Raw genomic sequence first — 14833 nt, forward strand, 5'->3', positions numbered from 1 at the left:
TCTTTTGAATTCTTCCTTGTTCTATCGATCTTTCCATTGTTTTTACTTAACGATTTTACGAAACCTTACGATTTTATCTGACTTGAATCGGTTTTCAATTGTGATTTAAGTATCCTGCACCCCATTTAGCTCAGTCATCAGACATCGTATTAACGTGCGTTAGAATAAACGGCTAATCAACCTCAGATTGTCCCCATCCTTTACAATCGTGCGTCAGCGTAAGTTATTGCAGTTTTTTCATGTAATTACTTCCGTTCGTTAGCGTTCTTTATGCTCCGGTTTTACCATAACAGAAACTCACGATCCGACATCTCTCGATTTTAACATCCATAGGTTCAAATCGGATAATCATCCGGGTAATTGGGAATAATGGGGGTTGAAATCGTTGCATTGCTCTTTAAGGTAACAGCAGACCCCAAGAGGACTACTTTATAAACCCCGGAACATTCAAGTGAGATCCCACAACCTGACCAGTATGGCCGTTCCAGAAAGTATGACTACTCTCAACCTGAGTGGCAAATTTTCAATCGTACGCATACATCTTTTCATGTCCTTTGCTGAGTTTACCTTCACCGTCATAGAACAAAACGCTGAGCCATCCCCCCGAAGAGATCTTGGAGCTTCAAGGTGTGGCCATGCTCAAACGCAAAGCCATGGGCGCCGCTACACTCACAGTTAACATGAAGCATTACAAGAACGACAGTGGGAAGGAATGTCTCAGCCTCGAGCAAACCATTGCAGGCTTAGACCTAGGGGTGCCAGAGGAGAAAGTCCTTGACTGGGTAGAGCAGACCAGAGACACGAAGCTGATCGGCACCGTGGTGACGAAAGCCAAGAGGGTAAAAGTCGACGAAGTCGAGAATGCCTACCTGAAAGAGGGATGGAGCGCTGATACTTTGGAGAATGGATGTATCATGGTTCATGTCACTCCCGAGGGAAAGGATAGCTGGTCTGCTGAACAGGTTCGTCAAATCCAACGTTGTTCTCCGTTAAATTTTCACCTTGCGCGGTTCTAGACTTGGGGCATCGGCGAGGTGAAGGGCGAGAGACGCCATGTCAGACGCATTGCTTTCACTGGACCCGACAAGAAGCTCGAGCACCAGTTTGTATATGACTACCGTGAGCGTTCCCTTCGTTGAGGAGAAAAGTTGTTTTACTCACCTTTTCAACGAATAGTTGGAGAGAATTAAGATTTACTGGTACAATAACGCGTAACTATGAATGTTCTTTGATGTAGATGCGTGATACATACATACAAGCTGTGAACTCTCGTTGACCTGGCCGCAGAATCAAGGAGCGAATAAAGCCAACCCATGAATTCTAGTAGTAAAGTATGTGAAGTACAGAAAACTTTAGCAAAATGATAGCAAAATATTATTCATTATACCAAACACCAGATTATATGCATACATAGATGGGAGCAGACAAGATCCTCGAATTCGACATCCAAAACAAACTAAAGAAAAAATTAATTGGAGGAAATGTATACCTAGATGGCAGTGTGTTATGGAGCCCATTCTGCACTCATCTCCTAAATCCAGATTTAGTATAGATCTTTGAAGGACCCGAAGGAGTGTAAAGGAATTACGGTCACATACTAAAGGTCTCAAGCTAGACAACTACGAAGTAGCTCAAGGTCATTGCATTATTACTGAGTATGAAAGATACAGACCTGTGGATCCTGAGTTTCGTCCATATTCAATTGCCCTTCATCAAGAGGTTGATCACTCGCTTGGGAAGGGTGTTTTTGTTTCCATTTTGCTAGCTGCTTCTTGTACTTTAGTGTCTCCTTGTGGTAAGTATTCACTATGGCGTGGTGGATTCGACGACTAGTTTCATGACTTGCTTGTGAGCTCGAAGTGAATGAGGGAGGAGGAAGAATTAACCCAAGATTATCCATCATCGTAGCTAGTCTGGGATGAGGATTTTTCTCTGGAAATGCAATCTTCACTTAGTCTTACATGCAATCTGAGACAGAATAAGTAACAAACGTAGTAAATCCACCAAGGTCTTGGTTAGCGTGCCCTGATCCTCAGATTCCCAAGCCCTTTGAGCGTCCGTACATGCTGACAGAGCAATCTTTCGAGAGATGCCCATTGCAAGGCAAATTTGAACTTTCCAACGACTTCGCTTGTACAAATTTACTCACCACCAATGGTCCATCATAGATATACTCATCCCGATCATGGCAATCTCCATCACAAAATTGAATCGGACTGGCACATCTAGGAATCGGGATATCAAGTGACCCTAGTCGAGTAGGTTTCCGCAGTGGAACTGAGTGTTTCTGCGTCGTAGTAGCAGGTTGAATCTGCGTTTGTACAACTAAATTTGAGTTGTTGTATGGGCTGGTGTTTCGCCTTCGAAGAAAATTCAGGCTATTACTGACAGCGCTGATGCTCAATGTAGTGCGAGTTTTTCGCAGTATGCGCCAAACTTTCGCAGAAGTAGCAGTAGGTGTTCGGGAGGGGAAGGCTTGATTGTTCTCGACGTTCACAGTCCTCCTCAATGATATTGGGAGAGTAGTCTTAGACTGAGTGAATTGAGTGTCATTGGTGCGTAGATTTTCGTAAACAGCCAAACCCTGTTGACCTGTAGAGTATACGAATGAACAACGAAAGTGATTCAACGATGTGATTCAATTCATACTTGTTTGTTTGCCATTGTTATTTCGCAGAGAGTGTTTTTCTTTCAGATGGAACTGAGGAAGGAAAGGAACTTTGGCCCTACGACGGTTACAGCGCCAATGATCGAGATCTAGACTCTAAAGTATGAATGTGGTTGGACGGCCTATATATACAAGAATCACCTAGCAAGGTTCCAGAGTGGCAAGCATCAAAGACAGCCTAGGGGGAAATCCGGTGAGATCGTGTTGTAGTATTATTATACCCAGAATGTGGCATCTCACAGTCAGTTTACATTGCGCTGGTAAACTTTCGACTAGAATCTCCCTGAGCATCTGGGAAGCAGATCAACTTCAATTGTGAGCATTAATTGAAGGCATGCGTACATCATCCTGAATCGCATTCTCCACTCCATCACAATCGCATGGTACAATAACTGGTTTGAGTTCGGTTTGAGCTTCATTGATGACCTGGGAAATGCATAAGGAACATTGGACGCACATTCATCAAGGCCGTCCTCTTCTTTAGGATCGTCGGTTGTTTGCTGCTCGACATGCCCGGCGTCTTGAGAGAGCTGGCGTATCAGGGCAGTAATAGGAACGATATCGTATCATACATACAGTAAAAGAACAGATGATCTCGAGGTTGGGCATCTTCAACAAGGGCGTGCAACTCTCTAAGCTTGAAGAACGGGATTAAAACACGTTGGTCGTAGTAAGAAAAAGTGATCCGCTCACAATATTCTCCCGAGTCGGATGTCGATCCTTAGGATGAGTATCGTGGCAATCAAGCAACGTAATGATATCTCTCTCTTGATATTGGTATGTGGCTGGTCAATCGAACGAAGGATTGAGTAACAATTCTTTGGAAGTCGCTTTACGATTGCCGCACCGATGAGCAGATTTTTCATTGCTCTCACATCTTTGTGTGTTCCAGGGAGTTTTTCAGCCTGGGGTTGTAAGGTCTCCTTCACCCCGATCAAGAGAGCTTTTCTCGTGAGCGGCATGTCCGTTTCTCGTCTATTTGTTGCATCTTCCGAGTTTATTATAAGGTCCTGAGGTCGGGACCGGGATGTGTGTGTATGTCGTGGCATTGGGTAGCAGTGAGATATCCTGGTTTCGCTTTGAGTCACAGATTATATGGCTAGTTTAGCACAGCTATTAGCAAACTGTGATGGGCATCCCGATAAAGAGGATTCCTGTGGACGAAAGCTATGGAAGCGAAACGAGGCAGCGAATGTCAAAAACATGATTGATGAGGAAAAAAAACGCCCAGGCACGCGCCTAACAATGAATAAGTAGGGCCAAACGGTGTCGAGGAATTCCACAACTGACTGGGTGAGTAGAAGGAACGATCGCACATCATATCAATTTTTGCGCAAAGTCATTGGTCAAAACTGGTCAAAGCTGTTGATATCGATTCTATTTGGGCAACAATCATTTACTACTTGAACATATGATAACTACAGAGATATTACAACGATGAATACAATATTTGAGGTAGGCATGAAATCATAACGTATAAACATTAAGAGCGTCGTCAGTTGAGTGCGAACATAAGATAGAGATTAATGTTTGTAAAACTTCAGGTACCAATTTTACTGGAGGTAGCGACTGGAGAATTGGAAGCGGCCTTGGAGTAAAGGCTCAAGAAGTACGATCCTCCGCACATTTGCGAAGAATCCCCACCGCATTTGTCGTTACAATTGCTCGAAGCTACAACGGTGCCAGTAGCTCCGTTGTTTGTGATCGTATTGCCACAATAACCTATTTTGATAGCGTTAGTTGGGATGCTGAACGGAGACATACTCAGGTTGTTGACTTACATTGGGTGCTGCGCCGTCGAAATTTTACATTAGGTGCGTGAATTGAAGCAATAGAAATATTACTCACCTATATTCGGTACCGGAATATACATATCCTGCACAAAACGTCTGGCACTTAGCGGGAGTCATCGAGCTGACCGTATAGTTTGCCCCAGTAAGAGCGCGACGAGTCCCAGTTGTCCCTTCTGCGACACATCCCACATAAGAGAATGAGGCAGAAGCATTTGGGGCAGTTGAAGAAGTGGAAGTACTGCTGGTACTACTTTTGGTGGTGCTGGAACTAATACTTGTGCTGGTGCTTGTCGTACTTCTACTGGTGCTGGTGCTTGTTGTACTTCTATTGATGCTGGTGCTACTGGTGATGGAAGCAATGAGAACCCGATTTGGAGTACAGATTCAAGTAATAACTTCCTCCACATGATTGGGACGAGTCTCCACCGCACTTGGAGTTGCAATTGCTTGACGCTACCACGGTCCCAGTTGCTCCGTTGTTCGTGATCGAATTACCGCAATAACCTATTGGATTGCATGAGAAAATATGGCAAATTGAAAGGCAAGCATCTACTAACATTGTGTACTTGATATCGTTGAAAACAGAGCTCAGTATGATTACCATATGATGCGTGCAAATGCTTACCTGTACTCAGTACCTGCGTATGTATAACTTGCACAGAAGGATTGACATTTAGCCGGAGTCATTGCACTGTTCGTATAATTGGCACCAGTCAGAGCACGGCGCGTACCCGTCGTACCCTCGGCAACGCATCCCACAGAAGTGAACGGAGTGGAAGAACTTGTTGCTGTCGCACTCGTGCTTGACGTAGTGGAGGTTGAGATGCTGCTGGAGGTACCAGTCACCGCAATAGTCGCTGTCTCCGCTCCAACAAAGACGTTGTAGTTATACTGTGACGGAGTAGCAACCACGCTGAATCCAGTGGGAGACGCGTTGATGACAGTCGTCGAGCCTTTGACCATCTTGATGCCGACTGTACCGACAGCAAGCGGGAGCTTTAGTTTGTTGACGCCGGAGGCGAGGTTTGAGAAAGTCTGCGTGGAACTACCGAGTGTGAGGGTGACTGTACACGTCGAGGAACAGAAAGCGGCAGCCCATAGATAATCCTAATAAGGAAATTTTCAATACATGGTATGAACGACGATATCATCACACCAACATCAGCCCAATTGTAGCCATTGGGTCTTCCAAGCGAATCACCAGTCGCTGTAGCTAGCGCGGGATGTGGCCGGCTCCACCAGTACACTACATCTTGCTAAGAGAAGAAATAATCGTAAGTCTGCAATTGTTCAGCCGAAATGTAACTTACAGTGATGGTTGGGTAGGCTCCAGTTTTGTATGCAGTGATGTAATATTTCGAAAGAGATATCCAAGCCGTATGTGGGTAATTTTGAGCCCAGTAAGTGCCTGATGGATGGCGATGAGTTGTTGGGGTACAATTTGGGTTCTGGACTTTGCTTACCAGCAGGTTGTGCTCCCTCGAAAGGACCAAAACTAAGACAAATGAGAATGTGCACGATAAGCTTACACGGTGACATACTAGTCGGATTCGCCGTAATCATTCCTGTCAGAGAGGTTTAATTAGCCACTGAGGATACCACTAGTAGGCGGCGATTTACCAAGTGACCATTTCGACAAAGGTCAGTTGATCGCGCAGTTGGAAAAGCTCATCCCACCGGTTGATTATAAGCCAATCGTCGCCACGCAGATAGAAGTTCTTCGAGCTGAGGTGCGTGCTACAAGGGGGAATTTCGTGTGAATATACGTCAAAGGTGAGATAGACAAATAACCTACAAGAACCAACCACTAATAGTGGTGGCATACCGACCGGCGCCAAGTTGCTGAATGTCTAAATTTCAAAATGAATAAGGGATATAAATTCGACTGAAAAAATGACGCTTGACAGTATTGATCGTCAGTAGTCTGTGAAAATCGATTCAATATACAAAGGGTATAAAGTGGAGAATGCTCACGTTCTTATCCCAATCGCCTTGTGGCCAAGCACATCCCCAGCTAAACAAGTGACATGATTAGAAAATGTCTCACTCAAACTTTTTAATCGCCTACCAATACCAAGAGTCCAAAAAGGCCCAATCAGTTTTGAAGGTGTTCTCCGAATCCCAGAAGAAAGGCATCAGATATCCGTTGGTGTTAGCTTTGACCGTTTTCCAGTTGGCGACTCCCAAGCAATCATAACCACCACCATAGGTGGAAATCATGGGTTTCCCGTTGACAGTGAATTGAGCGGGATACTTGGCGAAATAGTTTGTCCAGTTGGTAGTTGCGTAACCATTGTCGCAAACGAAGGAGGTGTAGTCAAAGGAAATGAACATCTTCAAGCCAGTTCCTGAGGCCGCGGCAGCGTTGTAAGCGTCGACAACGCGGTCCCATTGCCACGTATCACTGCCTATGTTGAGTGCGACAGCATCTCTGCGGAAAAAATGGGTTACGGAACAAACGCGCAGATAAAAAATCACGCACACGCCCATGGCCGATATCTGTTGGACGTCACTCAGCCAGTTATTATACACATACGGGTATCTGCGAGTACAACAACTGTGAGCAGCATTAAGAGAGGAAATCGCAACGAATTTACGTGTCTGCGCAGGAAGAGGAGATTTGTCAGCGATCTGTAAGTTAAGAAAAAACGAACGAAGGCGTACTTCCAACAATCTATAACAATACGATTGTCAGAGAGACATCAGAACGCGAGACCGCTGACCATACGTACATGATGCATAAATACATATTTCGTTCCATCTCTCTTTGTTAGAGGCTCTGGCGAGAATGTGTCGCGTTGCAGCGACAAATCTATAATGCCTTTGCGTTGAAAATCGTCCTGATCTTGTCGTAAAGCAATCCCTGGATCGCGGCGAATATTTCGAGCTAAAGCTGGAAGGAGAAAGAAGATATGAAAGAGCGGGAAATTTGATAGGGCGAGCATGTTGCTCGGATAGCGATGTGGAAATAGTAATGTAAGGGCCTTCGCGGAGAAAGAAACGCGCAATCGCGAAAAAGCTTATTTATAGGCTCAATGACAGACTACTTTGTCCCAGTTTGACAACATATAGGAGCCTTCTACGAGACGCGCCTGCAATCGTCAGCGGCCAGGACAATTGTTGGCGCCTAATGCATGTTCTGTCGGAGAATCATATACTGCAGCTGGGAGGCATGTCGAACTGCTTTCCATATAGCAGTAAACGACGGCTTTAGCTTCAGCTCTGATAATTTCGAAAGATGTACTAGCTAGGACGTACAACTCTGCCAGTGATCACATGTTGGTACCTCCAGGAGAGTCTGAGATATATGCCCTTCATTACTCGAGATCTCAACCGTTGAACCTGAATTCGTTACTCGAGGGAAAATATAGACATGCATGTTGGAGACTGTGGAATCGTGGAGAACTGAAGAGTCTCAGTCAACTGAAATGGAGAGCATCAATTTGAATGTGGGAATCTCTGATTGATTGTCTCGTTTCGTCTAAGACAACGTCAACTCTCAGAGTCTAAATGGTCCATGCGTCCTGTAAGTTTTACCAGTTCAAGCAAATATGTTCGATGAACCCCGTTGCTTATATCTAGTCTATCGAAGCACTGATAAATTAGCTCGGGGTCTTGCGGCCAACGTTTCAAGAGCCAAGGAGAGCCAGGGTCCTCACTTGTCACGGTGTGAATCGAGTTTTTCCGTACACATCCAGACACAATCGTACACGCACACAGTAATGAATCGGAAGTGAGCTTGACGGTACACAATCCCCTCGAGCTTTATGTTCCTAGTATGTTGCCAGTGAGAAGAATAAACTGGTCTATGCGAAAGCTTCACAAGGCAGGCCTGTTAGTTGCAGATAACTTGTTATAGTTACCTCAACATTCGAGGCAATGGTGATAATAGCTGATACTTTGCTCACTGTTCGCTGTCCTGCTAAACAACAACATCATGAACTTCAGCCTAACTTAGCCTCATCGATCCTCATCGGTCGCTTACAAAGATTCTCCGCTCGCTTGTAATAGCTCCATCATGATTGGTGTTGGATATTCTATTCATCTCAAAACGACTATCCTAAAATATCCTACCGGTGTACGCTCATTCCAGGTGTCATTTAGTCCTGACAGGTTTTAAAGACGGGCGGTAAACTCACGACATCGTGAGCTTTCCTTTGCCTTCCCCATCCCAATGATACCAGAATCTATCAGCGCAACAAATAGCAATTTGAAAGGTATATGCCCTTCGAACGTAGCGGCGACCCAGAAAGTAAGGAATGTTAAGATCAGCCCAAGCACCAAGCAGATCGTCTACCAAGTCGTTCCGTTCTACAAAGGGCCTGAACGGATGACATCGGAAATATGGCTTGCAGATACAGACATCGCAGGCAGTGCTCGCCGCCTCACTGATGGCCTGTTCAACGATAGAGCAGCAGTATTCCACCCCGATGGAAACAGTGTTATCTTCGTTTCAGACAGGACGCAGCCGGGTAAAGCCAAGGATTTGTATCAGCTCTTCCTATCCGATACAGAGGACGCCCGCGATCCTCGATTTTTGAATTTAGGAAGAAGTGTACAAGAATTCGAGATTTCCCCGGACGGTCAGTACATCGCTTATTCTAGCATTCGCCATTCTTTCGCCGAGTCCACCGCATGCGATGCAAAGGTGTACGGGTTCCAGAAATCACCGTTGGGCCTCTGGATATACTCGTTCGTCACTGCTGAATCTCGTCTTGTTGACGGTATTGATGGCGTTTGTCATATCGAATCATTCACATGGAGTCCAGACGGCTTCGAACTTTTGTACCGTTTACGCAAGGGAAAGGAGGCTGAATATTCAGAACAGGAGATCCTTGTACAGAGAATCTCAGTCAAACCGGAGTCTCGTCCAATGACCCTTGGGACATATCCTCGTTCTCCTTCTGGTTCAAATATCTGGCTGGGCTCTGGTCATATTGTGGGTCTGCAAAGCTACGAGCCATGTAACTCTCTCGATGCGCGGGCTCTCTTCATCCACGACATATCGTCAGGAAAGCCCAAAGCGACTAAGAGACTGTATGGAGATTTTGAGGACGCGGTCCGTATTGTTGATATGCAGTCCAAATATTACTCGAACAGACATGGCGGAAGCGGAATGATCGCAGTAGAGGTCTGCTCAGACGTGGATACTCATATTGATGCAGTTTATCTCCACCGAAATAACTCAACGCCAAAAGATAACTATCTGTTCGCTGTACTCCCGTTATTCCGCACGCAAGGCGATGCTATCTGGTTCGGGGCTTGGGACGCTAAATATGCGTATGATTCTGCTACTGACAAAACCACTGTCGTAGTTGCAGCAGTGCTTAGCTCTGGGATTCTCAACGAGCCTCCAAACGTTTGGTCCGTCAGAATTGACGAAAACATGGAGACCAGAGGTACACCACCGTCCCGTGCTGTGACATCTGATGACCGACTTGAATACGATGTGCCGAACTGGTATTATCCTTCCTTGACCTCCGTTCGCTACAAACTTTCTTCGCATCTCGACTGGCTCAAGAATTCTGCACCTCTTCGCACGGAAGTGATCCACTGGCAGGCAGAGGATGGCACCCGATTGAGTGGCGTAGTAAGGTCGTCTATGTCTGCCGTAAATCGACCTCTTCCTACAGTTCTGTTCATCCATGGAGGACCCTATCGGTAGGTCAATCATCTCTCGTATAAAATTAATAATTGCGTCGTTAACCTTTTTGACGTGGTGAGCAAGTCGTGACATACCTGGTACGTTGAAAATCCGAATAATCCTGGAATAGTAATCTATGGCAGTGACTGATGTTACTTTCATGTAATGGCCAGACTATATGCCGTACTTCTGTAATTGGCGGGAACTTCTGGCGAGTGCCGGATACCTTGTTGTTTCTCCAAATTATAGAGGCAGTAAGTGGTATTCTTTTTGAATCAATACCAATAACTTAATCAAATCTCAGGTCAAGGTCGGGGTCATGCCTTTGCGTTTGCTGCTAACCAAGGAATTGGGGTGTACGATTGGCCCGATTGTGAGAGTATGGTCGACGAAGTGATACGTCGCGGCTGGGCAGATCCAACCAGATTGGCTGTGGCTGGATGGAGTCACGGTAACGTTATAATTCGCCAGTATATGATTAATCTAGCACACTCACTGGGGTTTTGTCAGGCGGATCCCTCACTGCATGGGGTGTAACTTTGACGAAGGACCGTTTCAAAGCGGCCGTCGTTGGGGCCGGGGCCTCCAACTGGGAGGGCATGGTAATGGAATCTGGATCTCCGGAGCTCGAGGTAACCATAAAAATCCTCTACAAGCTTCGACATTTTGCTTAATGCTAGATCGAATATTTCCAGAAAGCGATAAGTCAGAGAGATCCTTGGGACGGGGAGCTTCACAAACGAAATCTCAGCCCCATTCATAGAGTTGATGGGGTCTCAACTGCTGTATTAATTCTTCATGGTGACAGAGACGAACGCGTGCCAGTTGGCCAAGCTATCGGATTGTACAGAGGGCTTCAAAGAAAAGCTAATGCAAGGGGAAAACGAGGCACTGAACTCGTTATTTATCCTAGGGAGCCCCATGGGTGAGAGTAAAATTCCTTCACTTGGAAAACGCTGTTGACCGAATTGTTGCCTCGTAGGTTTTTGGAAAGAGGACACGCTGAAAATGGTAAGTTCTAGATTTTTTAGATTTCCAGATACGAAGTGCAATCCTGATGCTTTCCTATTTTTTGACAGTCATGGAAAGGGTCATTCGACATTTTGACAAGTGGCTATGACTAAGTAAAATATCTATAGTGTCAACAAGCTAAGGAATAGATGAAGAGTGGGGCTACACTGCGTTAAAAAAAAAGTCGTCGTGCTACATGGAAAGTACATACTATCATATCCTACATCATACATCATAATACAACAAGTTACAACAAGAGTTATATATGCTCAGACACAAGGAGTATGCTTGTTCGTGCTATAAAGTTAGAAGAAAAGAGAAAATTCGATGCATAAGAAAAAGGCTTTAATTATGCAGCATGCCGTCCAATTGAGCAAGATCCTCCTTAGCACTCATAAGGGCCTCCTGATAACCAAAAGTAATTCAAAAATAAACCATTGTGATAGAAGTACTGGGCTTACCGCAACCATGGTTTGTCGGTTCTCGTCACGAATCTCCTTCAAACGACTCTCATAAGTTGCTAATAACTCTCCATACTCGTCCCTTTTTCTCTGATCACCTTGCATTGCAGTCCGTATAACTGCTCTTAGAACATAAATTCCAGCGACCCATTCAACTTCGTCTTCCTCCCACACCGCGTCGCGCGCGGTCATCTCAGAGAAAGCCCTGCTCATGGCATACGAATAACCACTATCATCAGCGTGTCCGGAATGTTCCATATTTAGCATCCCGAGCTCTAGTGCTGCTGCGTGTATACGAGCCCATTGTATATGATCCTTTTTACGTTGTCGATCATTGGCCAATCGTTGCATTTCGTCCGATATAGAATAAGAAGAAGAAACAGAAAAACATGGTGCAGACGGACTTGGAAACCAGATGGAGTTCTTCCGAATTTGCATCTGCAAAGCTCTCGGTCCGGCGAGAGGACCAGACACACCAGCATGAATGATGGAGGGTGGAAAAAGAGTGGACGCATCTAGAAATCTGCGCAGACAAGCACGAGGATCCCTGCTGAAGCTCAGCTCAGCGGTGACAGCTTGGAACAGAGAAGTTATAACCGGTGTCAGAGGAGTAGTAGAGGGGTTCAACATCACAAAGGACTGAATCATTGAGGCTAAACTTGAAGCGTCAATTCCCTGTGAGAAGGAATCACGAAGAGTAGAGGTTGTAATCTGAAGGTTGACTGCTAATTCCAGAGACGAGTGATGTTGGCGTGGGGACTGTTGATTGTGCGATGACTGTCGATGTGCCGACATGGGATCTAAGGGTCCTCGATGTACGCCTCCGTATTGAATTGGTGAGACTAAGACCTGTGTTGGACTTGCAGTGTCAGAATCGACAGGAGTCTGAGAGTAAGGCATTACTGTCGATGCCGCTATATCACCCGTGCTCCAGGCATTGTTTAGTGTGTTATTCAACGCGCCCTCTGAGATAGCAGTAACTAGAGTACGTCGGCAGTTCATTGTCTTCAAAGATCTGAATTCACTCACCTTTCTCCAACACCTTCTTCATTGACCTTGGCCGACCCTCTAATTTCCTCCTGGTGCGCCCAACGGTATTCTTGAACCAGTTGTAGATTTGCTATTTGGCTCCGTCAGCTCCATTGTCGCATGTAATCGTTGATGTATCCACCTCCTTGAACCTTGGTTCCGCCTCTTCCACATGAATGAACTCATTGGGTAAGCCAAAAGCAGAGATAAAATCTGCTGCTTTTTCAAGTGCGAATTTTTTAGCATCTCCTCTTATGGATCCTTGAGTCCGACGCTCAAATTCGGGTAAATGGCTTGAGTATTTCAAATTCGACAATGTCTATTAGATACTGGTCGTAAGGAAGAACATCGCTTTGAATACCTTTTTAAAAAGGCAAGCTGCTGGTCGGTGTAGGATTTGGGCAGCCGGGTTCTTTGTTGTTGTACCCTGGGATCTCCGGTAGACATTTCGACACCAACGTTACAGCAGAGGTTGCGATTCCCATCAACAATCGCAAGCGAAGTCGGCTTTTGCCGGTTCCATTTTACATTTTTGGATTTCTTTTGTAAAATCCTGATTCAGAAACACAAAATGTCTTCGAGACATGAGTTGACTTGGAGTTACTTGGTTGCTGATATCAACGCGACTAAGTACCTGACATCGTTATTCTTTTTAATCCACAACCCACTCATTTTCTGTAGACTCATTCTAGCCCGAGAGTCGAAAAAACCGTCTGAAAACATTGTTGCTTCTCCTAGCTTCCCCTTTATTTGTGTTACACCAACGTTACAAGGTTTATAACTAACTTGATACTATGATAGTTTGCGATCGGGACTTTTTGCAAGATCCAAAGTTGAGCCACCTCGAGTGAATATAGACGGAAGCCCGCCCTATGGCAATTTTAGAGATCTTGTACAAACTGGTTCATCTTTCCTCGGACCCGTCGTTAAGTTTTTTTTTTCGATTCTGGGCAAATTAATCGAAAAAATATGCCTCTTGATCTCAATTCCTTACCCAAGTTGAACTTCAATCTGCTGATTTTCACGCTCTGTTGCCCCACTTGATATCATTTGAGGACTAGCGCGCAACCTTTCCATCGAAACCGAAAATCCTTGATGAATCAGCGGCGACGTTAGCTTGAAATTTGGGTAAGGTTTACTGCCATGGAATGTCGCATGAGATGTGATTTGTGAGTTGACTGCCCCCGAGCTCACTTATCAGTGTGAGCCCGCATAGAAGCGGTAGTACTAGGCTTGATAGGGACTACAAATCTCTACAAATAATACCGGCGGCGATACGATTACAGTAGATTGCAGTCCTCAAACTTTCAACGACGTCCGGGATGTCCACATTTTCTCATGTCATGTGGAACAAAAAGCAAAGAGCTCACAGCTGATACGATGAACCTTTCTAGAGGCGCATTGATCAATTATCGAAAGTGCATATTTCCCCACCACTTATTTCGTCCTACGATCATTTAGCTGGCAGGATACCTTTCCGTCTACTAGAGGGAACATTTTTCCCGTCTCCCGCCAGTCGCGGATCGAGTTTGAAGCTAGATCTTGTACTCTGCAGTGGCAAGTCCCATCTTGATTCCTATGATTGATCATGAGTACAGTCCGGGCGTTTGCCTTTGCGAATCAAGTACTTTAACCAGTTGAGTACAAATTACGCCCCCCCCCTAACTAGTCATAAATTACTTCGTCTTCGGTAGACCCTTTTTTTCAGATACGGGATGCTACGATACAGAATGTACGACTCGGTGTCTTTCGTGTATGCCTCAACTGGTGCTTCCTGTGCACGGGTGACAGATAACAAATGTATTCCGAGCCAAAGCATTTCGACATGAACAAAACAGTACTATTAAGAAGGCTTACAGGCATGGCATTGTGAGACTATTTTGAGAGTGGTATACTGCATCCGAGCTTCAAGGACAATTTCGAGTAGCATCGCACATTGGTGTGTTCACGCAGTGTTAGCCATGCGACTGACTGTAATCTTTCAAGAGTTGACTACCGTTAAGTTTCTCTGCAGCCAAACGCACCAACGCAAATATGCATGCCGGCTGGGCAAAGCTTTGTTTCTGAAGCGTATCGTATTTCTTCCCTCAGCACCTATCATGAGCATTACACGGAAATCCTAGCACGGACAATACCGTGCATAGCGGGCAACTCTCCATGTATATCAGGTAGGAATGAACCCTGGGATTTCCGATCTTTGTTTTAGTGGTCATAGGAAGACTAGAAA

General features: G+C 45.3%; 5 protein-coding genes across 5 annotated transcripts; 2 read left to right on the plus strand and 3 right to left on the minus strand.

The window, feature by feature from the left end:
• Positions 1 to 475: 475 nt before the first annotated feature.
• C8R40DRAFT_1167314 (uncharacterized protein) lies at positions 476 to 1190 on the plus strand (the record flags this gene model as incomplete). Its single annotated transcript, XM_046230995.1, has 4 exons — positions 476 to 529; positions 582 to 962; positions 1017 to 1119; positions 1177 to 1190. 4 exons carry the CDS (start codon positions 476 to 478, stop codon positions 1188 to 1190), a joined length of 552 nt encoding a protein of 183 aa, XP_046089679.1.
• A 314-nt stretch (positions 1191 to 1504) lies between these two features.
• C8R40DRAFT_1167315 (caspase domain-containing protein) lies at positions 1505 to 3630 on the minus strand (the record flags this gene model as incomplete). The annotated part of the gene is made up of 13 exons (XM_046230996.1): positions 1505 to 1531; positions 1599 to 1619; positions 1673 to 1908; positions 1962 to 2079; positions 2150 to 2592; positions 2650 to 2757; positions 2810 to 2846; positions 2909 to 2959; positions 3011 to 3060; positions 3126 to 3188; positions 3245 to 3305; positions 3362 to 3453; positions 3516 to 3630. 13 exons carry the CDS (start codon positions 3628 to 3630, stop codon positions 1505 to 1507), a joined length of 1422 nt encoding a protein of 473 aa, XP_046089680.1.
• Positions 3631 to 4689: 1059 nt separating this feature from the next.
• On the minus strand, positions 4690 to 7405 carry C8R40DRAFT_773199 (glycosyl hydrolase family 71-domain-containing protein). Its single transcript, XM_046236171.1, has 14 exons — positions 7194 to 7405; positions 6944 to 7018; positions 6530 to 6892; positions 6436 to 6475; positions 6367 to 6385; positions 6257 to 6311; positions 6082 to 6198; positions 6003 to 6026; positions 5925 to 5956; positions 5772 to 5869; positions 5622 to 5717; positions 5087 to 5568; positions 5019 to 5026; positions 4690 to 4965 (listed from the first exon to the last, which is right to left on the minus strand). The coding sequence occupies exons 1-14, from the start codon at positions 7220 to 7222 to the stop codon at positions 4802 to 4804; spliced, it is 1602 nt and encodes a 533-aa protein (XP_046089681.1). The 5' UTR covers positions 7223 to 7405; the 3' UTR covers positions 4690 to 4801.
• A 1230-nt stretch (positions 7406 to 8635) lies between these two features.
• C8R40DRAFT_1067018 (Alpha/Beta hydrolase protein) lies at positions 8636 to 11225 on the plus strand (the record flags this gene model as incomplete). Its single annotated transcript, XM_046225850.1, has 8 exons — positions 8636 to 10122; positions 10190 to 10203; positions 10279 to 10359; positions 10410 to 10556; positions 10616 to 10737; positions 10801 to 11030; positions 11088 to 11116; positions 11185 to 11225. 8 exons carry the CDS (start codon positions 8636 to 8638, stop codon positions 11223 to 11225), a joined length of 2151 nt encoding a protein of 716 aa, XP_046089682.1.
• A 65-nt stretch (positions 11226 to 11290) lies between these two features.
• C8R40DRAFT_1090171 (uncharacterized protein) lies at positions 11291 to 13175 on the minus strand. Its single transcript, XM_046227469.1, has 6 exons — positions 12968 to 13175; positions 12749 to 12899; positions 12607 to 12697; positions 11681 to 12542; positions 11578 to 11625; positions 11291 to 11521 (listed from the first exon to the last, which is right to left on the minus strand). Exons 1-5 carry the CDS (start codon positions 13051 to 13053, stop codon positions 11616 to 11618), a joined length of 1200 nt encoding a protein of 399 aa, XP_046089683.1. The 5' UTR covers positions 13054 to 13175; the 3' UTR covers positions 11291 to 11521; positions 11578 to 11615.
• Positions 13176 to 14833: the final 1658 nt, after the last annotated feature.

This window comes from Lentinula edodes (assembly GCF_021015755.1).
Source record: "Lentinula edodes strain Le(Bin) 0899 ss11 chromosome Unknown C8R40scaffold_6, whole genome shotgun sequence".
NCBI classification, from domain to species: domain Eukaryota; kingdom Fungi; phylum Basidiomycota; class Agaricomycetes; order Agaricales; family Omphalotaceae; genus Lentinula; species Lentinula edodes.